This window comes from Lichenostomus cassidix, chromosome 8 (assembly GCF_008360975.1).
Source record: "Lichenostomus cassidix isolate B80296 chromosome 8, HeHo_3.0, whole genome shotgun sequence".
In the NCBI taxonomy this organism is placed as follows: domain Eukaryota; kingdom Metazoa; phylum Chordata; class Aves; order Passeriformes; family Meliphagidae; genus Lichenostomus; species Lichenostomus cassidix.
In genome coordinates, this window is record NC_139489.1 from 5,504,061 (window position 1) to 5,530,662 (window position 26,602).

The 26,602-nt window shown below is 43.0% G+C and overlaps 3 protein-coding genes and 1 long non-coding RNA gene across 4 annotated transcripts; 3 read left to right on the forward strand and 1 right to left on the reverse strand.

Moving 5' to 3' along the window:
• The first annotated feature begins 1,293 nt into the window (after positions 1-1,293).
• On the forward strand, positions 1,294-8,562 carry LOC146433714 (uncharacterized). Its single transcript, XR_014853686.1, has 2 exons — positions 1,294-4,149; positions 4,863-8,562. It is a non-coding gene; the product is annotated as an uncharacterized LOC146433714 (long non-coding RNA).
• On the reverse strand, positions 8,393-15,250 carry BTF3L4 (basic transcription factor 3 like 4). The gene is made up of 6 exons (XM_085067603.1): positions 15,091-15,250; positions 13,922-13,985; positions 12,962-13,075; positions 10,645-10,846; positions 9,755-9,814; positions 8,393-8,895 (listed from the first exon to the last, which is right to left on the reverse strand). The coding sequence occupies exons 1-6, from the start codon at positions 15,240-15,242 to the stop codon at positions 8,849-8,851; spliced, it is 639 nt and encodes a 212-aa protein (XP_084923729.1). The 5' UTR covers positions 15,243-15,250; the 3' UTR covers positions 8,393-8,848.
• A 471-nt stretch (positions 15,251-15,721) lies between these two features.
• TXNDC12 (thioredoxin domain containing 12) lies at positions 15,722-25,454 on the forward strand. Its single transcript, XM_085067604.1, has 7 exons — positions 15,722-15,939; positions 17,909-17,969; positions 22,784-22,836; positions 23,338-23,411; positions 23,968-24,037; positions 24,127-24,210; positions 24,610-25,454. The coding sequence occupies exons 1-7, from the start codon at positions 15,849-15,851 to the stop codon at positions 24,687-24,689; spliced, it is 513 nt and encodes a 170-aa protein (XP_084923730.1). The 5' UTR covers positions 15,722-15,848; the 3' UTR covers positions 24,690-25,454.
• Positions 17,976-21,129, forward strand: KTI12 (KTI12 chromatin associated homolog). Its single transcript, XM_085067602.1, has one exon. The coding sequence runs from the start codon at positions 19,486-19,488 to the stop codon at positions 20,206-20,208; it is 723 nt and encodes a 240-aa protein (XP_084923728.1). The 5' UTR covers positions 17,976-19,485; the 3' UTR covers positions 20,209-21,129.
• Positions 25,455-26,602: the final 1,148 nt, after the last annotated feature.

Sequence of the window (26,602 nt, forward strand, 5' to 3'; positions counted from 1 at the left end):
AAAAAGACTGAATTTCAATATAATTTATGTGTTGGAGTAAGGGGAGTGCATTCTTTGTAATTTATGCAATAGGCAAAGAACTTCAACTACTAGAAAGAAGTGAATGTCTTTCCATGGTGAGTTCAAAGTAATCCCTACTACTAAAGACTTTGATTGAAAAAAGATTTGAGCTTGGTGAAAATGCCCTTTAATGTAACAGGCCACAAAAATGAAAGCTGACCAGTAAACAAGAATGCTTTGCCAGGATGACAAACACCTCAATGCAACTTTCACAAAATTGTGATTATTCAACAATTTTATATCTGTTTCAAAGGGAATATGTGTGGGATGGATCCTCTTCTCCATGGCCTCCTGCTGGGCCATTGTTCCTGTTTCTGCAAGGAAGAAGCCCCAAGCCCTGTACCTGGACTTTACTGTAATTCACAGCTACTGAAAACAAGTTGTCATTAATTTTAAAATCCCCATGCAGGTTTAAGGTAAAGGGACATCTTTTATTCAGTGTTTTTACAGAAAACAGTCTAACAAAGGGGTTAGTATCCAGCAAGGCCCATCACACAGTACAATGATGCAACATTAATTGAACATTGTGTTCTCCCCTGAGCACTTCCCTTCAGTGTTTAACAGGCAATCCCTGAGGTCCAAGCATTAGCCCAGCAGTGGCTGGAATGGCCTTGGCTGCAGCCCTTTCCCCTAGTGGTAGAAAATATCCCATTGGGTGCAGTTGCAGAGGCTTAGCAAATGCTTCACATACTAGCCTGTGCTGGCCTCCTTATTCATGGAAATATACCTAAAATTCCCATTTGCCAGGTGTGGTGCTAGACATGGACTGGACGAGTCCAGAATCCTGCAGACACTGGAATGTGGCTGGAGGGTGAAACTACTGATCTTTAACATCCCTTCAAAACCATCATGATTTCTTATATATATTATGTAGCAAAAATTGAGTGAAAGAAGCAATAGTGTCTGACTAAATACAACTACTAATTATTCTAGGCAGGCATGCCCACTTCCCATTGGTTCATTTCTCTTTCACTAGTCCATATGAGGGGGAAAAAAGACCCAAATGAACAAAAAAATAAAATCTGAGACACACATGTTCCTCTTGATCACATCATTTATTGAGTCAGCAGTGATGGCAAAGGGGGAATCAATCAGTCTTACCGTCACAAACAAACCCCACCACCAAATCCCATGGGAGTGTACACACACTCCTCCTGCTTGTCCCATGAACTCCATGGCTCTGCTCGAATCTTCCTGTTCTTCGAATCTTCCTGTTGCTTCACTGGGTGTAATTCAGCCTATAAAAAAACCACCTCGGGCTTATTTATGCCTTGCTAAAGCACATGATTGAGATTTTGTCGAGTGCTGTGAGTCAGACACTTGGGAAGGCCTGACCAGCTATTTCCCCAACATCTCAGTGAGAGATGTCTGTATGTTGACCATGTTTGTACCTCAGCAGTCAGTCAGATTAATGCTTTGAGTTTGCTAAAAACGCCTGGTACCCCATTTCAAACTGCCAGAACCCGTGCAAACAATTTTGCCTATGATACAGAATTAAATAGAGCACGATAAATTACAGCACATACATCAAGAAGCTGCACTCTTGGAAGGGAGAGTAGGGGGAGAGAAAGGAAAATGCTCTTTGGCATCTTTGAAATCTCTCCTTTATTTTGCCTTTATCAAACCAGAGAGACATCCTGAGTATAAAACTTGCAAATGTTTCTGCTTTAACAGGATTACTTAACTATGGTAGGAACAAACTATTAAAGCTTGTTTTTATTGTGCAAGTAGACCAATGCATGTAATTCCTCCTGCAGCAATTTTTCATGGGGCTGCTCATGAGGGCAGGAGTAATTGAGGACAAGTGTTTAATCACCTCTCTCTTATCTTGGCTTATCTAAGTGTTAAGATAAAAGGGCAAAAATTGAACCAAGGCACATCTCATACAAATTTGAACACAGATTAATGTCTTGGCAGAGAAACTAATAAAAAGAACTGCTCACCATTTATTCAATGCAAGTGAATTCTTGTTCTGAATAGCTACTGCTTTCCTTTTCCAACAAATACTGGCCATCCTGAACCATAATGAACATGAGGACCCAAGCAGTTTGAAAGTATAAGCACATTTGATGTCAGTCCAAATTCAGCCGTCCTGTTTCTCACACAATACTCACAATAGCTACAGAGAAAGGAATATGACAGAACTGGAGTCACAAAGGAGAACACACTTGGTGTGCATTCCCGATGATGTTACTGTGAGCCATTGAGGAAATGGAGGTATAAGACACCTAAACCTTTTATTACAGCTTCTGCAAACCCATGAAGTGCTTGTGCAGATTCAAACCAGTATGACTGTGTGCATTTTTCATGGAAGAGTTTCCATCAGTTAAGATGCTAATGATGTGTCTGCTTGTAGCCAAAGAACAAGCAATCTTTTTCAAAGAACTCATCAGGTTCTCAGCGACCCAGACTGCACTATAAAAATCCTCTATAATTTACAAAATCATCAGGATAGAACATGTACACCACTAGAAACAACAGCGAGATTATCCCTTCCAATTTGACTATAGCCTTTGAAAGAAAAAAAGAGTGTCTGGAATATTTTTATGGAAAACCTATTTCAAGGTTCTCAGGAGAACTGAGCTGGAAAAATCACTGTGTAATGGGATAAACTATTACAACTGCAGGGCTGCTAAGTGGCCAACATGATTTCTCAGTGCACACTGCCAATGAAAGCAACCCTGCAACTCAAAGGGCAGGAGAAGAGTTAGAGGCAATAATATCCCTGTGTTCAAAAGTTAATAATTTACAACAACACTGAAAACATGCGGCTGAAAGGTGATATAGAAAAGACCTGAAAATAATACATTCCCTGTTTTTCAGGAGACTGACATCACTTTTGTGTCAAAATAGAAGGAAGTCTCAGCAAATTACCCAAACATCCAGCAGGAGATCATGAGAAAACTTGGTGTCTTTCAGTCAAACTGTGGAAGCAGGCTGTGGGAAACTTGAGACACATACAGGAAGAAATCCTTATTCCAAGTAAAAATTATTATTGGCCATATTTGCATTCTTTCAGAAACATGCAAACTGTCACTAATTACAATTATCAATCACAGAGCAGACCAAGTCTCCAGCAATACAGCAATGGTTTCAAAATGAACAGAGCAGGAACTTTAGTTGCATTATTACTCACTGGAGATTTTAACAATGCTGTAAGCAAGCCAGGATTATTTTTAATTCAACACCATATGTCAGAAACCATTTGAAACCAGATCTTGTCACAGAAGTGGAAATTCCATATTAAAGACCTCGGTCAGTGAATTCAAGTGATTTTCAGTGAACAAGAACCTGCAGCATGAATCAAAACTTCAGCAGCTTGCCTCAGTAAAGCAACATTCACCTAAAAAGAGACATACAGAACAGGTTCATGGGGAAGGCTGTGTTTGGGTGCTGTGCAGCTGTGGAGCAGTGGGATGGCTGGGGCAGAGGGCAGTGAGGGCATGCTGGGCTCACATGGGGCAGCTGATCAGCCCATGGAGCAGGCAGAGTGAACTGGAATGAATCCCTATTTCACAACAAAAATTTAGAAACAAGCTGCAAGTTAAGAGGATCTGACTACATCATTACCCAAGGCCAATGTAGCCAATCCTTCCCTCTTCCTGAGGCTGCTTTGCTGATGGCAATCCCCACCCAGCTGGCCCAGCCTGTCTGCAAAAACTTCCCTGTTAGGGGATTGTCCTTTATCTCCCAGAAATTCCAAGCTCACTGGCAGGTGCTGAGGCAAAGGCAACGAGATGGGCTCCTGTCCTTTCAGAGCAAAGCTGGTCCAGCTGACCTCAGGCATCAGCTTGGGAAAGCAAAGGAAGGGGAAGCCTTGCTCTGCTGGCAGCAGAGAAGCCAGAGATTAGCGAAAGCTTTTTGGGAAACTTCACTCTTGGTGTGCAAAGGTCTGATATCCTGCTGACATCTGCCAAGATTTTAAGTCTTCACTTACCTATGTCAGGCAATAATTTGCATTGCTTGGAAATTTCCAGCTTTGCACGTGGCCTCAAAATGAGCTCTGCTGTTCTCAAAACGTTGTTTGCGCCACACTTCCCAGCATCTGCAGAGCTGGTCTCACAGCACTGGCTCTTCTTTGTCAGCTAAGTTGCATTAGACAGAATCTATAAATAAATTACATACTTTCTAATATTACTTTTTGACATAAGCAGTTACTATAGCTGCAACAAGGATGTTGCAAGGAAGTGCATGAGGTTGCATAACTCCTTTTATTCAGCTGAGATATGTGCACTGAAAGGTCAGAAGGCCTTGGAATAGGATTTTTTGTTTCAGTGTTTGCCTTAGCATGCCTACTTTAACAAAAACATCAAAAACAACTTCAAGAACTCAAATGACCAGTTAATCTCCTTTTACTTCAAGGAGGCAACTGATTTAGCTTAGCTACAAAAATCTACCTGCAATGCAAAGTTCAAGGAGATGCTGCCTAATATTTGAGAATTTGACAGATATCAGTTGTCAAAAAAAAGCATCTGAGAAAGCCATGGGTCTGTTGCTTAGAAGATGTTTAATAGCACTGAGAGCCCACCAAATACTATGGGTTTATCATGCAGAAGTAGCTTTTTATACCAATTTCACAGAGATGTAGCTCTCTTCTCTCAAGAAACATCCAGTCTGGTGTTCATTAATTTGCAAAGCATATAGAAGAGGCAGAGCAGTACTCCTGAAATAAAGACAAACCAAGGCCCTGGAAGATGGACAAGTCTGGTTTTTCTTGTCCAATAACAGAGGTGGATGTGAAATGAAAGCCCCAATATTCCTGCTCTAGATACCAACCCAAGCTACCACCCAAGCGTAGCAAGACAACCAATTTCAGAATTAGTGTCTTCACTTGCTCTGCTTGGGTACCCAAATCCTTGATTGATACTGCAGCCCTCACGTTTCTGAACAAATCCTTTAAGTTCTTCAGTGTCTGCAAACAGGTCTTCAAAAAGGGGGGGAATAAAAAAATTATTTAATGGGAAAGCAGTTAAAGGTGAATAAGCATTCCCTGCACTTGTGCTGTCACTTCTGTAAAGCTGCTATGGCTGCTGTTGTCATGTGCTTCTGTTCTGCACCACTTCACTTGCTCAAGTACAAAACAGGGATCATTTAATTAGTGATATTTGGATCCCCAGAATAAAGACTGCTCACTTTGTTGAACAAACCAGTACTGTCTTCAAAAAATAAAAGCAGACTGATCTTAAGTGCCAGTGGAAGAATTCACACACTCACCTTCACCTAAGGGGCAGTTTGCTCAGCCCTCTGTAAATTCCTACCATCCAGAGGAGCAGGGGTCTGAATCCAGGGAAACTTAGGAGGATCCTTCCTGGACTTTCGTCAGTAGAGACAGAAATTCATCTCTTACATATAGTACAGATTTACTGTGCTTTTATGGTGTCTTCAGTTCCTTCCTGCTAATAGGAACACACTGGTCAATCAACAAACTGCTCAGTAATTAAATCAGCTGTAAGACCTCCAGTGCTCATTTTGTACACACCAAATCCAAAACATTATTTGTGAAGATCCTGGCAGAAGAGAACTCATAGCAACTCCTAGTTCCCATGGAAAGTTGACAAATACAAGCAAATTATCAACATATTTCTGCAGCAGTTCTGAATTCATCCTTACAATTCCTGTGCACTCCTCAAGTATTCTTTCATAACAAAAGCTATAGATAAAAAATTCAAGGCCTGCAATTGTGCATTAAATGCCCTTTTTATCAATTCCTTCCACCCTGCAAACAGTCTCAGCTGTAAACTCACTTTGTTCTCAAGCTCTGCATGGGAAAACCATGCACCCAGGCATAAGGCTTGAGCCACCACTGCCTGTGCTGTAACCTCTTCATCCATCACACATGAGCATTTCTTTTTCATTGAGCAAACTGTGAAACAACTGCAGGTTTTTACAGACTCCTTGCCTGCCTCAAAGCCAGCCAGACCCAGCTTTCCCACCCATAAACTAGGGAATTACACAAATGCACCAGCAGCCAGGGCAGGAAGATCAGTGTTTGCTGTCTCACACATTTGCTGATTCTTTGGTTTTCAATGATCGAGCTTTGACTCACATAAAATCCGGATGTTTCGATTTCCTTTATGCTCCATCTTCCTACTTTCCAATCACTGCCAAGTTATTTATCATGTCAATATTGTTGCCAGTATCTTTAATATGTCAGCAGAGTTAAGTAGCGAGCAAGTAAGTAAGCACAAGGGCTTCACAAGTATGGTGGTTATCTTGCTTCAAGCCAAGCAAAGAACTTAACATTCACCTTTATGTGGGGAGCTTTTATTTACTAATGCTCCCAAAACTATTTTTAGTAACCTTGCATTTCCATCAGCGTGTACAAGCACTGTTTGTGTTATACCATGAATAAATACAAAAGAAGAAGAGCTTTTCCCACAACAGCCTTGATGGGCTACTTTTAATTAAAATCAGTTTAATGATTGATAAGCTCTAGTATTTCCAGCAGCAAATCATAAGTGGTTGACTGTTTCCAGAGACAGTGAAAAAACTGAAGATAATATAACTACATAAGCTAGCATAGTTAGTTGGTTTACTGGTTGTCAACATAGGAAAAATTTTGAGGGTTTTAACATGTAAATTCAAGAGCAAAAATGAAATCAGTATTTTGTAGTAATCAGAAAGTTCAGCTATATAAACTTATGGAATCGTTTCCAAAACTTACTTTTAATCTCTCACAAAATTACTTCTGACATACTTCCTACATCAGAACGAACAAGCAGGAATTTTCAGTATCTGATTAGTATTTAGGAAGGGGATGTCCCATGTATCAACTCAGCACAGTTGCTGCTTTGAAAGGTTCTTCACTTGTGCCTCTTAAGCAAATGGAGGAACACTGCAAATGCCTTTTGCCTCATGTCCTTCCTTTGCTCCCTGGGCTCACAGAGGCAGCAGAAAGCAATTCCATGTGCCTGAGCACACATTTGTGGAGACATCTCCTCCTTACAAACAGAACAAATCATTGCAGCTGATCAGCCATACAACAAACGAAAGATTCACTCAACACCACAGAAAAAATAGGAGTGAGTATAGGGAGTGTGGAATTCTAGAGCTCTAATGGGACCCTCCCTAGCCCTGCATGTCTTCCTTGGTCACCACCACCAAGAATGCAGTGCTGTCTCAAACAGCTGCTGCATCCACCTGCCTTCCTCAGCCAGCGCTGGTGGGAGGAGCAGACAACACACAGGAGGGAGCATTTCCTCTTTTGTACTGTTATTTTATTTTGTAGTAAGATCCACGTAGTATATAAAATATAACAGGAAAACCTGAACGAAGCCTAGAAAATGAACCGAGGAGTTCAGCTGACGAACCACTACAGCTCTACTTCCGTGGGTTCACGAAGTCTCCAGAACTCATGGACTGTTTGCTTGTACTATTACAGTTCTCTAGCATATGAGCCTACACCAAAAGCTGATATGTTCCAATTAAGCCATAGTTAAGTGACAGATGTAGAGAAAAAAAAAACCGAAGTGGCTTTTGTAAGCCACAGCTGCCCTTAACAGAGGTTACAATGATGTCTAACTATACTGTAATGCACATTACATCAAGAACCTGGAAAGAGCCTCTGAGAAAACGGCTTCACATTAAGCGTTGTAAAGAAAGGTCATAAATACTGCACTGTACCAACAGTACCTCCCAATGTCCTCCTCATGCCTGAGGAGCATTTGTGTTTTGTAAGAAGCTACTACATAGATGACACCAAACCTAGAGGTAGGTTATAGGCCAAGGTAAGTTACAGGCAAAAAAAAAAAAAAAAAAAAAAATCCCTTTAGAGCTAGTCACTGCACAGACTGCCCAGCAGGAAGAAAGGCAAAGTGTCAACAACTCTTTCCTCCCACCCTAAACATTGCTCACACAGTGCATTTAGTTCCTAGTGCCCTAAGAATGAGAGTGGATCATCAGCTGCTAGTAAATGCAGTCATGCCAAGAGAACAGCTTGAAGTTATTCAAGCAAAAACCTGTTACTGTGCAACGCTGGTGCACTGGACTGTTACCAACCAGACCTCCAAGCTTAGGAAGTGACCTGACAGTAGAGAACCAAGGTGTTTTTCTTTTGGGAAAACTGGGAAATACTTTAGTAACCAACAGGAGAACATACTACTAAGCCTACATGGAAGGAGTCAAATACCAGCTTGTATCAAAATCTGTAGAGACCAGGGGGGAAAAAAAGTTGAAAAAGGTTAAAAACCCACACTTTTCTGAGACCAAGTTTTTAAAAAGTTACTGTACCAAACAAGCTGCTAAAATAGCTCATCTCCCCTTTAACTTGGGATCAACACAAGGTTGGTAACAAATATGTGTACATTGAAAAACACACCTGCAAGTACAATAGTTAACAGCAAATAAACCCCAAGTTTTAATGATGTAATACCTTCAGGTCACAAAATGTGGACAAAATGTTCATCTTAACTCCCTTCTGTGCACTTTTTGGTGATAATCAAAGTAACAATGCTGAAGATTCTTTTTATTTCTACTTCCAAAGGAAAAGGGTAAATGGTTAAATATGTGTTCTCCAATTTGTTCTCCACTATATGTACACCCACACACATACACACACCCCTCAAACTGCACTGACATTTCTTTTTGACCAAAAGAGTAGATCCTGGGAGTAAGTGCAAAATGCAAAATCAACTGACAGAAAATGCTGAACAAACAGCATCATAAAAATACAAAATATTTATATTACTGAACTATTAACAGATGATGTTCTCTGTTTCTTTAAAACTTTGGAACCACATAGCTGATTTCTTAAATCTAGTCCATGCCAGCTTCCAGAACTATTAATGTTTTAGTTAGCTTCATTCTTTGATGCTTCATCAAAATTTTCTACGAGATCTGAAAAAGATGAAGATATTTAATACAGTAATGCCCAGTAAGATTACTTTTGTAAGTTTAATGAAAATGCATATCATTATAGGAAAGGTTAAGTAGTACTTAACTATACTCAGAGAAACAATTTCTTTATGGGCAGATTTCAAAGGGCTTTAGAATATATTGTTTGTTTAAACATACACAAAGAACTCAAAATGCAGAAACACTCCAACAGTGAAAATTCTAACATGAAGCGATTAAGAGCTGATTTTCAGAGGTGTTCTACCAGCTGCAGCTGAGTTTTGAGTATCAGCATTCTTTAAAGAATGCCTGAAGTTTTGGAGAATTGAGTTTTGTGCAAGGTCAGAAAGAAATAAACCAGTGCCAAGGCATGAGAAATTGAATCTCTGGCCCATGTGAGTTGTTTTAGCTAACATACCATCCTCATGGATACAGTACAATGGGGCGACAGATATAACAGTTATTCACTGACAAATTAGAAACTTATCATATTTACTTTCAGACACTGACATAAGCCTTTTTTTTTCTACTACAGAAATAAAAATTCCCACTCCAGACCCTGATTCAAACACAACCATGCCAATTGTGTCATTTTGCAGTCCTAAACCCCTGTTTGGATCTTTAGATACCTGTTCAACCTCACTGAAACTATTTTAGCCTAGTTTCACTTAATAATTAAGGTATTTGCACAAGGTAATCCCTTTTCCAAAAGCTGGAATCCAAAATCATGTTTTAATGTTGTCCTACATAAGAAGCCTCTCTTAGCAAGTGAGGAGTATAATGACATCAAAAGCTACTTATTTAAATGAATGAATCAAAATATTTATATATAAAGTGGACATAAAAGTGTGTATGTGCCTACCTGGGACGTCATCATCTTCTTCATCAATATCTTCAGATTTTGGTGCTTTACTATCCAACACTATAAAAGGAAATTTAGTGCTGAGTTCTCATGATACAAAATTCGGGACACTCACACAACAAAATAAAAACCCTACATGTGAAAAAAGCAAGCATTTCCCCAATCTCCAGTAGTGACAAACAGACAAATGACCAGGTATCAACAGTTAACAGCATGACAAAAAGCTTTCCTTGGGGACATTACAGTCATCTTAATGGCCATAACAGTCTAAACTGGAACTATACCTAATCTTCATTTCTTCACAGTAGAATTACAGTAATAGTTAAACATATATACACAATCCTCCATGCTGCCAAGATTTTTAAATGAATAGAAAATAAAGAATCACATGCATAACTGCAATTTGGGTGTTTTAATTTTCAATCAAAACCTTGATTTTTAACTAGTTTTAGTCTTTGTTGAATTCCAAAGCAAATTGTAGAGCAGAACAACATATTTCTTCTTCTATATCATCAATAGAGATATGTTTTGTATGAGCAAAGAAAACAGAATAGATTCCCTGACAAAAAGAACTGGTTGAGTTTTTCCCAGTAAAAATGTGAACTTGCTTTCCTAAGTATTCTGCCATGCACAACTCCACACCTGCAGTCACAGCATGCCAGACTTACCTATTTCTTTTAAATCAGGGCCTGCCCATGTAATCTTGAATCAACAAAGATAAAAGCAAGTTCTTCCCCCACCCTCTACTTCCACAACAGTGGCAAATGAGTAAAAAGCACACACACTTCTGATTACTTTTTAAGTCATATGCTGTTGTTAAATTTGGGTTAAAACTTTTAATGCTTCATGTGTCCCTTAAGTCAGCTACGAAAGATTCCAAAAAAACCTACCTTGTCTTGGGAATTGTTCAGCTAACTTCCTGAGACTTGTTAAGCTGTCAGCACCAAGCTGGCTTAAGATGCCTGGAAGCATTTCTGTGATCGGTTTAGCCTCTGCATGACCAGTAATTGCAAAAGTGTTGGCAGAGAGGGAAGCTTGAACCTTGGGGTTGTTGAAGTGAATAACTGTTCCATCATCTTTTATCATGTTCACCTGTTTAAATATATTCATAACATTTACCAAAGCATTGCAGCATCTTACACAAGCATGGTAATTAAAATCTAGATTTAAAATATTAAAAATTACAGAACTAGCACTCCTCCTAAAGGATAATATAACCACGATAGAAGTACCTGGAATTAACACCATCTAAACTTAAAGCTCCAACAGCAAAACCTTGCCACATCAGGGTAAACCACTGCCTTTCACAAGTACCTGTGTCACCTACCAGGAAAACATTCCAGCTCCTGTCCAATTGGCAAAATGTTCATCTGACAGTGGCTCAAGGCAGGGATGCACACACAGCACTCGGGATTTGTGTACCAACTGCACTAGAACAGACTTCTAACACCTTCCCAATCATTCCATAGGACTCTTAAGACTAAGAACATCATACAGTGATCCTGCTCTCTTCCTCTTCCCTAGCCTTCTGAATCACCAAGAATTGTATTTTACAGCCATTGCAGCAGCCTGCTCTGCTCCTTCTGTCAGAGTTCACACTGACATATTTGTACACATCTATGTTCTGGTTTTTAACTTATGGGGAGACAAAATGGAAAGTTGAAAAGCTTTTTCTTCTATGCATGGCTAAACAATGGTAATGTGAAAAATAATTCTGTCTGACCAAAGGGAGAGAGTTCTACCCATCCAAGACAAAAGTGATATTAAAATTATGTGAAAAAAATAGTAATCAATGTTTTTAAGTTACAGGGAGAAAACAGGAATTCAGGAACTAAAGGAAAGATCTAAAATACAAAAACATCTAAGTTCTCAATCCTCACACAGCAGCAGAGTTCCAAATATGTTTTGAACAGGAAATACAGTTGTGTTGCTTTCTGCAAAACTAAACCATGTCCTGTCCTCTGCCCACAGGGAAATGGTAAAAGCTTCAAGCACAGTCATCCTATTACTTAAAAGCCTCTTTTAAAATGACACAAATGTGTTACTCATGTTTGACTCAACATTACTCTTCTATCTGCACGAAGCTTACCAAGGTCAACTTGCGTTCACTTGAATAAAAGATTCCACAATTATGTCTCTTGCTATCAAGGTAGAAACATTTTGCATCATCTTCCTACACACTGAGATATTTAAAATCCTTAATAACTGTGTCTGAATAAAGATCCTATGCTCTGTGCAGAAAAAAAAACCTGAACACACACTAAGAAGAACCATGTCTTTCTTTAGTTCACATAGCTCAGCACATATGTATTAAGTTTAAGAAAACAGACTAACTGAAATGCTTCTGTAACAGAGGTCTGAAAACTTACAGGCAAACCAGACTGAATCTGCATTTGCCTTTGGAAGGGAGGAATGCACTGACTTCTGCATGGACCCTGCAATCCTTCTTCAATTAATTAATCACAGATTAAACACTGCACTTCTTTAACCAAGTAGTACAAGTACTACAGCAACACTGAGATCACAATGGAGGAACCTCCTCCTCCCATGTATGAGTGTCACTCTACAGTGTCATGGAAAACATGTTTTATTAATGCATGTAAATCAGAGGTATTCAAGGAACATCTGAAACCTTCACATTCCCACTTACATTAACACAGAAACTGCTTCTGTAGAGTCTCTGCAGTGTTTTAAAAAACACTGTAACTACTGCAAAATATTCCAGCAATTTTTGTATAGTAAAAGGTCCAGATTTTGATAATACAGACTCAAGTTCTTACTCAAGGTATTTCTAAACTTTCCTTTATACCCTGCACCACACTCACTCTAGATGTGCCTGCCCAGTACATATACATTTACTGCTCTACTCTTTAGAGCAGGTAACCAAGTTCACAAAAGCCAAAAATGAAGAGAAGTTTTGCTCTGTGATGAATGCAAGACGCATACAGCACACAGCTTACTACCTCCACCTGGTCACACACTGCCCGGCCAGCAGAACCTTCACCTTTCCTTCTCCAGGTACATACATGTTCATGGCAATGGGACAACAATAAATCAAGTAACTTTACCTCTCAGTAACCAGATCTCTGTGGTTTTGCTTGGAAAATAAAACTGTTGTCTAAACCAAAAGCAAAACCCACCACACCACTACCAAAACACTAGAGTGAATTTAATTTCAAACAGGAAACACTTATTTTCTCACTATACCTCTTCAATGCCAGCAATGTTATTTACTGCCAGTTTTTTGAGGGAACTCTGAAGTTTTTTGTCATCAGCTGTAGCTGTTCTGTGCACCACCTTCTTCTTTCTGCGAGCTGTTCCCTGGGAAGAATCAAGAGACAAGTCAGCTCTGCTCAAAATCTCTCAACACTAACTGCAGAAGTCATGCCACAGCCAGAGCAACATCTTTCAAGTTATGAGATACTTCTGTAGTGAAAAATGCTTCTCAACTTATTTTCCTTTACCTACAGCTTTGGCCATCAGTCTCAATTTTAATGTTTTTCTTAAGCATAAAAGACCAAAGAAACACCAAACATCAGCATATTTTCCCTTCCACTAAACCAGACTACAAAAATACTATTTAATATTAAGCAATACATAAGAAAGCATCCCCAAGATATTTTTTCCAAAATGAAGCACAAATACAGTGATTTAAAAGGTCACACTTCAGCAACTCAGTCATTAACATTTTCAAGTGTTCCACAGACAGCCAATTTTGGAATTCCTGCTTTGCAAACTTTAGTACAATCAACCCTATGGCAGTGGATGAGCATCCACACTGAGCAAACTACATGCCTTATTTTTTGGTCATACTAACTATCCGCTGGCTCAGAGAAAAGAAACAGCTCAGTGCAGAGCCAGTGCCTAGAGCAGCCACAAAGGAAGAAGATACCCAAAAAGGAGACCAGAAAGGCAGAACTGGAACACCCAACAGGTGAGCTTAGCTGGAGCTTTCACAGGTCACAACAAGTCACTGAATTAAAACAATGCTTGCACACTGGAAATTGCTCATCCAGCAATTGTGAACTGAAAGAAACTTGCATTTCAGGTAGCAGCACTATGGGCCAGATCACACAAAACCTGTATTGGTTAAACCTCGGAATTTTTTTTTCCCTTTTTATGAACTGTAGCCTGTATTTTAGAAAGTATTTCTGGTGATTTTCTTACCTTTCCTCCTATTCGGACCTGTGCTTGAAGCTTGGCCAGTTTTTCTTGGTTCATAATGCAACGTCTAAAGAGCAAGAGGGAGATACAAGTTCAAGTTAACCATCGAAACAGTAACAAGAAAAAAAGTCACAGTCCATCTTAAAAGTACTCCTACAATTGCAGTGTTTTTTTTTTTAAACTTCTAGAACGCTACCCCAAAACATTGTGTCAAAGGAACACTCATAAACAGAGCTTTAAAGCCACCCCACCTAAACAATCCATAGTGGTCCTGCAGCAGGAAGGACCTGCATTTAGCTAATGTCTGTGCCACGATGAGGCAACTCATCAGGACATTTCATTCTGCATCACGCCGAGGTACTAATTTCCAGGATGCCAGTTTACTGCTGGAAGCATTTAACTGAATTACTGACTCCAACCAGTCCCAAACCAGCACGGACACTACAACTGGTTCCGAGAAAACACCCTTATCTTTACGAGGGCCCAGGGACAAAGTCATCACTAAACTACCTGGAACAGTATTCATTTAACGAATCTATGACACTTATAATTAATAAGTGAGATCCAAACTCGGCGAAGTTCGTGTATGGACACATTTGCTATATGAACTCCTGGCAGCTCTGCATCCAATAAAATGACTGGGAAGTTAGTCCAGGGCTTCTCCCACGGGTTAGGTGAGACCTTTAAAGGCTAAAATCCCCGGACAATTATAATGGATGAAAAAACGCCTTAAGCTTTCCAGCAAAAGGAACGCATTTCGTTGCTCTGCCCCAGCAAGTCATCGGTGTTCCCCGGAACGATGGGGAAACCTCCGCATGTGCTTTGTGCCCCGAAGGATGGGAGGGACGAAGGATCAGCACGGAGAGACCCGCGGGGCGGCGGGAGAAGGGGCCCGGGGCAGCTCGCTGGGCACCCCCAGAGCAGGGGAGCGGGAGGGGAGCACGGCTCAGCCCTCAGGGCTCCGTGTGACCCCCGGAGAGCCGCGGCCCCGCCAGCCAGGGCAGCCCCCGCACAAGGGAGCCGCTCGCTCGGCCTCTCCTCGGGGAACGGCCCAGCGCGGCGCAAGGGGACGGGCTCAAGCCGCCCCGGCGCCCCGCCCGCCTCAGGCCGGCGGGGGCACGGAACGAGCGGGACACGGAGAGAGCGGGAGGCGGGAACGGCGAGCCCCTCACCTGAGCGCGGCGGAGCCCCCGCTGCCAACACGCGGTGAGAACAAGATGGCGGCCGAGGAAGGAAAGAGAGGCGCACAGAGAAAGGAAGCGCCGCGCCACGTGACGGCGCCAGCCCGCCCGCGGATTGGTTGGACCGCCCACCTCATTTGCATAGAGGCGGGCGGGGCGCGCGGGGGCTCCTGGGAGTTGTGGTCTCCCGGGAGCAGCAGTGGCTGGCGCCTGGGGCAGGGATCGGCGCCCGGGGACACCAACCCGGGACGGGGAGCTCCCAAACAATTCACCACTCGCTCTGTGCCCCTCAGCGAACCCTCCGGCACACGCTGCGCTTGCGGTCGGTTGTGCCTTCCCGACGGCTGGGCAACTCCGGAGAGCAGCGCGACAAAAGGGTTTATTTGGGAAGGAGAGAATAAATGCGGAACCACCCCCCTCCCTCCGCTGCTTGCTGTAGCCGATAAGGCTGGGGATTGCCCAGAGGGGATTAACCAGGGCTCTGGAGACTCATGTCGGTGCGATGTCTCCTGCCCGGGGGTCCTGGCTACCTGCTGGGAGCGCAGCTCGCCCCGAGCCCCCCACCCCTCCCGAGCGCCTCCCGGGCCGGGCCGTGAGGGAGGAGCACCGCCCACATCCGCCTCACATCACTTCCTGGCCTTTAAAAAACGGGGAAAAAAAAAGAGGAAAAAAAAAAATCCAGCTGAGCGGTCCTGTCGTGTCCGGAGGTTCGGGGCGTACCCGGTGCTGCCGCTGCCCGCGCCGACACCATGAAGGCTCAGCCCGCGGCAGCCTCCGTCCTGTGCCTGTGCCTGCTGCTGGCGGCCTGCGCCGCCTCCGCCGCGGGAGGGCTCGGAAAGGGTCAGACAAACGCTTTATTCGGGCTTTCCTCAACTTGTGTCCCCACTCGGGGCGGGTCCGGTCCGCTCAGCCCGGCGCGGGGGCAGAGAGCGCAGCGTCGCGGTGCGGCGGTGCTTTGCGGGGTCTCCGCCGTGGCGGTTCGGTTCTGGCTGAACGCAGTGCCGAGGGGCTCCGCGGAGCGCTGGGGGAGCAGCCCCTCGGTGCCCCCGTGCCCAGTGCCCCGTGCCTGCCCAGCCTCCGCCGGCTCCTGGCAGGCGATGAATGGCCCTTCCCTCCGCCCTCGGCTTCCCTTGCCCTTCGTGACCGCTCCTCACCTCGCTCCTGGCTCCTTGGCTAATTACCGTGTCTAATAACCCGCTCCAGCCGGGCCTGAGCCTCACCCCAGGTGCTGGCTGTGCCGTAGAGGTAAATCTCCTCCTCAGGGCTGGTTGTGACCAATTTGATCAATGACAGCAAAGCTGTGGTGTGGATCCCGGCCAGCCGTTCACCCTTTAATTCCCCAGATGACTTTCATTCAAAAGAAAACACTCTGTAATGTGTTGGGTAATGCTTTTAAAAACATACTGAAGCTCGCCACAAAGTGGGGTTTGTTTTAAATATAGAAAAGCTTTTGAAAAGTGTTTCCCAGCTAGGACAATAGAAGGGTTTCCCCGTTTTAACATTTTGGCCTTTAGCTGAAATAGCTGATGTGTCAATATTCTGGGTAAGCGTGACTTCTGCTCCGTTGAGCTCATACAAAGGTAGCACTGTGTCCGAAGCTGCCTCAGCAGCTGCTGTGTGGCTGTTTGGGGACATGGACGAGGCATCCCCACCCCTGCGAGCTCATCTCTTTGATGTCTTGCATCACATATGTTCGCAGTTGCTTGTGTCAGCAGAGAAGATCAGGTAACACAAATGTGCACCGTGCCACTGTCCACACCTCCTGGATGCTGAACTGAGGTGCACCGAGGATTTGCTGATGCTGTTTTAGGGTTTCTCCAGCTTCTTTGCCATAGTTGTCTACTGGAGGCAATGTCCACTTTGCCCTGTGTCAGCACTGGGCAGTTTGTGGCTCCTGATCTCTGTGTAGCTCCTGAAATCTGCTCCCCTCAGCACCGTGGGCACGGCAAGGTTGCTTTCTAATTCAAACCCTTAGAGATGGGAAGGGGCAGGCCGAGGGTCATGTTTGGTCATCCAGCACAGTGATTGTTAATTGCTGGAGCCATAACACCTCTGAGGAGGTGTTCCAAGAGAGTTCCTCTTTGTACAGCTCCCGGATCTCCTTCACCTCAGCTCTCCAGGTGGCTTTTGGCCACGTGCTGTGCTGGCTACCAAAAAAACCCAACCCTGGCAGTCGCTGCTGTGCAGCTGTTAAACACACACTGACTCACTCTTAAGTCAATTGACATAACAAGACTTGTTATCTGGATGTCAGATAAAATATTTCCTGCGTCTGTTCAGTCGCTGTGACGCTCAGAAATCTGTGTAATGGTGTTCTTTCTTCCCCTTCAATGATATTATCATCAGCAGGAATCTTGGCATAATAGCTTTAGAGCAATCAATGATCATATGTTGGTCTAGGAATTTTTAAGTTTCAGTTTAGTTCACCTTCAGTGGGATTTAAGAAGCCAAATGCTGACATGTTTAATTTGTCACTCATCAGATAATAAATGTTCACAGATTGAAATAGAATGGAGAATAATCAGAAGGCACTTCAATTTTAATATCTGATCAGGGGATGTTAGTGCCATTTACATACATAGAAATATTCATGAGCATGGTATGTTTTTGTTAATTAATTTCAACGGGATTCCTCATATGACTGAGTGGGTTGTAAGTATTTGGAGAAGACTTTCCAGAAGTGGGGCTATAGTTGGCTTTTAAAAAAGAATATAAAATGAGTTGAAAATACTCTCGAGGGTTGGGCTGTTTTCCTCAGTTAGCTGGCATGTTAAATTATGCATCATTTATAAACCCTTCTCTCTGGCAGGTTTTGGAGATCATATTCATTGGAGAACACTAGAAGATGGGAAGAAAGAGGCAGCAGCCAGGTATGTTTTAAATACAGAAATGTGTCTTCAGAAGCATTCACAAAGGTTCTATTTCAACCCTAAATTTAACCACAGAAAAGAGTGCCTATTAACAAAAATGAGGGTGATTTAGAGACTGTTCAGATCCCTACAGCTTATTGGAGAGAAAATACAGAATTTTGATAACTTTTCTAAGGCACCACCTAGGTTTAATCACTGCAGTCTAATTAAATGATTCAAGCCCTAACATGTCTTTGAAACAAGAAAATAGTTACTTATCACAGTAAAGAAAGATATGGTTCTCAAACCCACAAATGCGTGTGTAAGTAGTACTAAGAGCTTCCCTAAAATTCCCTGTGCCTGTATAGTTGAGGCCTCAGCATGAGGTATTTTGTTTCCATCTGCTGAAAAAATCTGGAAGTTTCAAACTGTAGTGAACTGACAGAACCTGATTTGGGTTAAGCTTAAACTCTAAAAAGAGCACTGTGAAAAGGTGAAAAAAAGACATTTTGACTTTTCTTTTTCTCAGAGTTTCTTCTGTTTCTTGTTAAAATGTAAGAAGAAGAATGGTATGCTTATAATTCTACTTGTATTTTAACTTTGTAACCTAGATCTGACAATGAGCTGACATGAGCAGAAATTCCTCATGCCTTCCAGGTTTGCTGTTTAATTTAGTTCTGCTCTCAAACAGATCCATCTGGCGAGTTCTACACTTTAGTGCAGACATTGAATTAACCCAGATGGTACACTTCAGAAGTCTTACAAGTTTTTGCAACTTGATACTTCAGCACTTTAAAAAAAAAAAAAAAAAAAGTAGATTGTTTCAGTATTTACAGTTATAATTGTAGCATTGCTTTGCAATGCAGCAGAGGAAGCTTTAAAATGAGACAGAGGAGGGCAGGAGGGATGGCAAGCTCTCAGCTCTCAGGTTTAGGCAGGATGAGCATTCCTGCTTAAAAAGACCCTGCAGCAAGGGATGGGATGAGTGTGAGCCCCATTCTCTCCTTTCATTGCTGATGCACAGACCTACTCGCTGATGTGAGCTCAGCAGCATTTGAGTGTTAGTGAATTGAAGGATTGGGAGAGGCTACTAATAGAAAAGAAAATATAAACCTAAAAAATACTTTTTTTGTTCTAAGTCTGACCGTAGGTCAGGAGATGAAAAGTTACACGATATTATCTGTGCTGCACCAAATGAGATGCACCAGAGCCCTTGGTCTAGCAAGTTTCAACCTTTCGATTTCAGTTCTGTAAATGCAGTGTCGGGGGATGCTGGGGACTTTTGTGTTTTAAGTTCCGTGCGGGCGAGGGCGGGCTCCCGGCGTTCCAAGCACGGCTGCGATGGCGGTTTTGAGCCGGACGCCTCGCAGGACGGGTCGCGGTGCAGAGCTGTGCTGGGAGGCGGCGATTGCCGCGCCCGTGGGAGGAGGAGCTGTGCGGGGCAGCCGTGCCAGGCTTGTCCCCTGCGGGGCTCTGCGTGTGCGTGACCGGCGGAAGCAGTCGCTCCGCGTCCGGGTCGGGCGGCGCTGGCGGGGCGATGCCGCTGGTGGTGCTGTGCGGGCGGCGGGGCAGCGGCAAGAGCCGGCGGGCGGCCGAGCTGCGGGAGGCGCTGGGCGGCCCGGAGCGGCCGGCTCACGTCGTGGCCGAGGCGGAGGGCGGCCGGGCGGCGCTGCGGGCCGAGGTGGAGCGGCGGCTGAGCCGGCGGGACTTGGTGATCGTGGACGCGGGCAACGAGCTGCGGAGCATCCGCTACGAGCTGTACTGCGCGGCGCGGCAGGCGGGCACGGCGCGCTGCGTCCTGCACTGCGCCGGCGGCGCGGGCGGCCCCGACGAGCCGCCCTTCGAGGAGCCCGACCCGGGCTGCCGCTGGGACCGGCCGCTGTTCACGGTGAGCGGGGAGGAGCCGCTGCCGCTGGGCGACATCCGCGCCGCGCTGTTCGAGAGCGCCCCGCCGCCGCCGCACCGCGCCACCCGCACGCAGCCGCTGCAGTCCTGCGGCTTCCTGCACCAGCTGGACCGCGTCACGCAGGACGTGCTGGCCGCCGTGCTGGCCGCGCAGAGGAGCGGGGCTCTGCCCGGAGAGACCATCCGCGTCCCCGGCGTGGCCGAGGGGCTGGTGCTCAGCCGGCCCGTGAGCGTGGCCGAGCTGAGCCGGCTGCGCAGGCAGTTCATCAGCTACACCAAGATGCAGCCCAGCGATGAAAACCTGCCCCAGCTGGCCAGCATGTTCCTGCAGTACCTGAGCCGCAGCATCCAGTGAAGTGTCACCTGTGCCATCCGGCAGTGGCTGTGGTCCGGCCCGAAGTATTCGCAGCAGTGAGAATGTGCCTTCAGGCACAGACCCCGCAGAGCCTGGGTCCCACCTGCTGGGGACAGGATCACTTGGCAGCAGCAGCTCTGGGACAATGGGTGCTGTGTCCCTGCAGCAGCCGAGCCAGCTGCATTGCTGGGAGGATCTCCAGGGAAGCTGTTCCCACCCCTGCGTTCTCCTTGCTGGCAGCTTTCGAAAAGGAGAGCTACTGGTGCATCCCCAAGCAAGTCAAGTCTCCTATGGAGACGTAAATCCCAGTAATCAAATATTGTGGTGTGAAAATGCAAAAGGTGATGACTTACTCCAGGCAAAACTTTTCCCTCCACGTTGCACACTTATGTCTGGAATAAGAAGACTGTTTCTTCCAGGGCTGCCTCCACATAATCTCAGACTGCAGAAGAGACTCCAGAACTGGAACAGGCTGTATTTTTAGGATGTGACTGTTTCAAAAAATGTGACTGAATCCAAGAGAGATTTGCAACTCTGCACTGCAAAAGGGTGCTTTCTTAATAAACTCAAACTTCTCTCTTTCAGGTCTAATAATAAAATGTGTGCCTTAAATGGAGTAAAGTCTTAATTTACCTGCAGGACTGTTTTAGTGAAATAATTTGCCATGTCTTTTCTCCTCTTCAAGGTCATGATTATAATCCCTTAAAGAATTGCTTAAGAATGAGTGCTCTCCTAGGAAAAATGAGCTACAATGACAGTGCCTGTTCTGTGTGAAACTCATAAGTCTGTACCAGCTGTGATGGGTAGCTTAGTGTCCAATAACTTTGAGGTTTGCATACCACAGATACAGCTTATATGAACTTCTCACTTTTTGGTAGATGCTTCATTCTTCGTTTTAATAAATGGTGACTTTTGGTTTTAGTTGTATGTGTAGTGCTCCTTGGGAGTAGATGGTAAAGTGGGGCAGGAAGGGTTACTTCAGTTACAGTGTCTGTCTGACACACCAGCTGCTAAGGGGATTTATGCACTGCAGAACTGAGAAATTACTACAAAAATGTTTCAATGTAAATGAATTTATCTTACCAGTCAAAGTAAAGAGAACAAAGCTGAGAAAGCACATAAATTATCTCAAACCTCTGAGTTCTCCCTGACTAAGAGTTGGTGTTTCAAGGATGTGAGGACTTTAATTTAAAATCTGCTTTTAAAATTTCTCTTAAAAACATGTTGCGGTACTGACCACAAGACAATTGACTTCTTTCAATGTGAATCACCAGTCCTCGATGATAAGTGCAATCTGTATTTTCCAGTCTTAAATCAGCCTCTCCTCAAGAAAGATGCAAAACAGTTTTGGACTCTATAGATAAACACTGAAAAGTGTTTTTTCATCAGGGGGAGGGCACTGATGTGATGCAAGCTTTACTAGGGAAATGTGTATTCATGCTCCTTACTGCAAACAGAGCCCAATAGAAAGGTGATGATATATTAGTTCCTTATAGATGGCAAACTTCTGTTTGAACAACTCCAATTAGTGGCTTCCTTTTCACCCTTTCCTGGTTCCAAAGTTCATTACTGAACACTGCTAAGTAGAAATTTCCTTTCATATCCATTTACAGCTAAAGAGAAGCTCATACATCAGTTCTAGTAATTAATGTAGTTGTGTGCAGAGGTGTTAATAATTTCTGTATATGAAAATTTGACTTTATTTTTTAAGCCCTAATATGGTGCAGAGTGTACAGTAGCAGACAGCTCACAGTTTGTTTTGCTTGACATAACCTGAAAGAAGTATCTATACCATATAGGATGTTCTCTCCAGATTCCTTCCTCTCCTTCACCTAGTTTTAGGCTGTTCTTACTGTTTTGGAAGCCATGTCATTATTATATGGAAACTTAACCTCTGGGTAGCATAGGTGGTAAAGGTAAAATGAATTTTACCTGAAAGAGAGAAAGCAAAAATAACTTCATTCCTTTTGCATTACACATTATTTCAGCTGCAGTTTCTCACAGGCCCCCTCTCCTTCTTAGCCCTGGCACTTGTCACATCCACCACAATTAGTTTCAACACACAAATGTGTAGGAAGCCATCCAGGCAGCCAGAGGGTTTGCTGGGTTATTGGGTTTGGTGGTTGCTCAGTGGAAGGTCTTAGTCACAGGAGGTGACTGGGACATGTGGGCTGTGATGGGGAGGGGGATGGATTGTCACCCACTGGATTGCCTTAAGCAGCCATGAAAATCCATCCTGAGATATCTCAAGCAGCTGCTGTCATTAACCATTCCCAATAATCCAGGAAAAAAATGCACGACCAGTTGTGTATCTGAGAAATCTAAACTAATTAGAGCAAATCTTCCAAAGAGAAAGTCTCCCCTGTACAAGCAGTTATTGGCTGGCAGCTATAATAAATTATTATATTACACGTTTTAAGATAAGAAAATGTTTTGCAAGACAGTCTTAGAGCACAACATAATCTCTTTACACCTCACTTATTTCCTGTTACATTTAGCCTTTGAGGAAGCCTTGACTGTTAAAATGTACATGTAATAGAATTTATTTGACAGTTTTCTCTCTTCTTTCTTTTAGTGGCTTGCCTCTTATGGTTATCATCCACAAGTCCTGGTGTGGAGCTTGCAAAGGTAAGTGCATTTAATACTAGAAATTGCTGGAATTTTTAGGGAACCTTTGTATACAAATTATCTAGCCATGAGAAATGTGAACTTTGCATTCAATATATAGCTAATGGTATTTGTATTTCATTGAGAGTGGCATAATATGGCACTGCCATAGCAAATAAACAAGCTGGGTGTATGGCTAAGCTTAAAGGATGAGGTAGTTGAGTGGGAGTGGTGGTTTACAGCAGGATTTCTGCTTTCTGTTCCACTGGATCAAATATGACCACCTAAGTTTGTTGGACAGGCTTCAGCCCATGGCTGCCCAGCAAGACTTGCTTCAGGTACCTACTGTTCTGAGCCTGGCTGGAAAGGTTTCATACATATATTCCATTTATTCACTGCTTATTGAAAAGTACTGCCTCTTCAGAGGGAGGGATGAAGTGGAGATTTTGATGCTGACCTGAAAATCTGAAATATTTTGCTCTGTTTTTACATACCTCTTTTTTTTTTCTCTTTCTTCCTTAGCTTTAAAGCCAAAGTTTGCTGAATCCAAGGAGATTTCTGAACTTGCCCATAATTTTGTTATGGTCAACCTTGAGGTGGGCTGCCTTCTGCTCTGTATCCATGTTGCTGCCTAATAATGAAGCATTTGGAATCTGACTTAACTGGTTGCATCCTGTTTTGTGTACTTCCTAAATCCTGCACTCCTGAATAGGCATTCAGGATTGATTGATAGAACTCATTGTTTTAAAAAGGCTTTTCTTCAGTCTGGTTATTTGAATTGTGTTTAAAAATCTGGCTCTCTGCCATTGTCTCTTTAACAGTTTGCACATTGTATTATTCAGTTTCCACAAGAAAGGAATTTATGTCCATTCTCTCAGTACCTATCAAACATTCCTATACCAGAGTGGGGTGGGTAATGCAAATTGACAGACCAGAAAAATACTATTATTTTCACAAAGGATACTTATGTAGGTAAAAATAACTTTATTTTCTTTGAGAGTGGAGGATACTGCAGTTACTTAGCATCTGTTCAAGACGTAAATTGATCAGGGTAGAAGAAATCTGAAGGCAATAACTTGTTTCTGTAAAAAGCTCTGTGTTTTGTTAGGTATCTTGCTAATATCTACCTTCTCTCCCAAACTGCTTTGGAAGGATGATGAAGAGCCGAAGGATGAAGCCTTTAGTCCTGATGGAGGTTACATTCCCAGAATCCTTTTCATGGGTAAGGCATCCACAGCTGTTGTGTCCATTCTCAGGACTGGGTTCTTACTGTTTCCACCTAAATTTCCTGTTGGATTTCTTGTTTCATAGACCCCAGTGGAAAAGTCCATCCAGAAATCATAAATGAGAGAGGAAACCCCAGCTACAAGTATTTCTATACCAATGCTGATCAAGGTATGTGGCCAAGTATTTTGAAGTGCATTTAGTGAGATGAAGCTTTGGCAGTGGAGAAAAATGATAGTACTTTACAGCATAACTGGGAGCTGTTAAATACTGTGTGAGTGAGTGGTTCTCTAAAGCCTGAGGAACTATATTCAAAATCATAATATCTACTATAAAACCTGTAGGACCTAATCTTTGTCTCCAGCTGTGGCATGGGAAATCTTGGAATTTGCATGATCCAGCTACACATAGTTGGGAAAAGGGTGCAGGACTGGGGTTTTTTTTTCCCATTGATTAATCTGTAGATTGACATTCTGTAACTGGGTTGCTTTAAAAGACTTTCATTACCAGTTCACCTTGATGCTTTGATCTTGAGATTAATAATTGGTATCTCTCTGTGTAATCTTTCAGTTGTCCAAGGGATGAAGGAAGCCCAGGAGAAGCTGACAGGTGATGCTTTCAAACAAAAGCACCTGGGAGATGAACTGTAATGAATACACTGAGTGATGCTTTTTCATTGTTTAGGAGAATGTTTTAAGAGGAAATGATTAAACAGACCAAGAATGTAGACGCACTGAAGGGACATAATTCCCCTGTCAACAATGTTAGGTTAAACCCTGTTTGGAGTTCACACACACACAACAGTTACAGTGTTTTCTCTGCCTGGCAATTTGCACTGTGATGGCTCTTTGCACCTGGGTAATGTGCAAACACGTCCCTTTGTGTGTTTGAGCAACCACTAATATTTGGTGTTAAAAGGGAGGTGTGTAGGGAAAACATTATTTGAGGACAATGTGATGGGAAAAACTAGAAGTAGGCAACATTTTGACACTTAATCAGGGTTGAATCTCTCTTTTCTCACTGGTATTATGTGATCCCATCGTTTTTACTGGGCATTGCCATGACTGGGGCATGTTCCTAGGCCAGGTGTTTTCTAGATACCCAAAACCATTAATTCTGCCACTACACCAAGTAGAATACATTTCATGAATGTCCAAGTAGCATGTGAATTATCAGCTCTGCAAATGTATTTTTGTGTAAAACTGTGGAATTCATCTTTATTTGCCTTTGGGCAGAAATTTAACTTCTTCCTTATGCACTCACCTTTTGATTGTTCCATCAAGTGAGGGTGGGTTATGTTGAAGCTTTACGGGGTTTCCCCTTTTATTCTTTGAATGTTTTTGGCGAATGCCTTGCCATCACATTGTACTGTATTTTTGTACCAGGATGAAAAAATTAAACCTTTTTAAAGATAAGCATGCAGAGAGTATTTTGTGGTTAAGGGCATGGGTTTACTTTCTTAAGCATGGGGGGATAAATTTTTTTTTTGTGTTGCAGTGGCTATTAATGTTGAATGTCACAGCTGAAGGTTTCTCCTTTCTATAATTAAAAAACCTCAGTTGTTTTTCCATGTAATTACAGTACAGCCATTCTTACAGAACCGATACTGTTGAAGGCAATGTGTTTATATATTAGAACTGAAAAGAAGAATAGAAGGGAGTAAAATCACCTCTTTTCTAATGCAGCCCAGCATGCTGTGGGCTTCTTTGTCACACAGGTGCATTGCTGGCTCATGGCCAGCTTGTGCTACACTTGGATTCCCATATTCTCCTGTGCAGCAAAACTGATTTCCAGACTATACTGCTGCACAGGTTGTTCCATCCCAGGTGAAGGACTTTGGATTTCCCTTTTCTGAACTTCCTGACAGCCCTCTCTGCCAATTTCTCCAGCCTGTTGAGGTCTTCAGTGGCAGCACAATCATGAGCTCATGTGATCTCAGAGCTCATTTTCTACAGATACTTTTGGAAGAACTATCTGAGGCCATTAGGTAGGGAAAATTGTTTTATACAATAAACCAAACTTGTCTACTGAGTCCATTTTTACTGTTCAGCAGCATTAGGAATTTTACTTTCTAAACTAGTCTGTCTCAGGGATTTTAGACACCAAAACTCAACTGGGTACTAAAAGACAAGGACTCAGTGGAAATAATGGGATTATTGCACATTGCAATTACCCTGCTCAGCTTCTGAAAGTTACTCTACAGGCTTTATCCTCTGCTGCTCTTGTAAATTGTCTAATAAATTAACTATGGGATTGAACTCAGCAGCTACTCTCAAGTCATATCAGCCTCAAAGTAAATCTGTACAAGCCTTAAAAAAGGATTTGTGTTGTGCAAAATACTCCATTTTTCCCCAGCTCTATCAGTTAATCAAATAAAAAATAGTTCCTATCTGATGCTCATTTAATTTAGTCTATTAGATTGACATGACTAAAAAAAATCATTGTTACGTTTTTTTACTTGCCACCAGGGGGAGGACTCTGCGTGTTCATCTGGGATATGATTCAACAAATCATAATTAAAAAACAATCTCTGATGCAAATTAGCAGGGTGCATCTCTGTTTG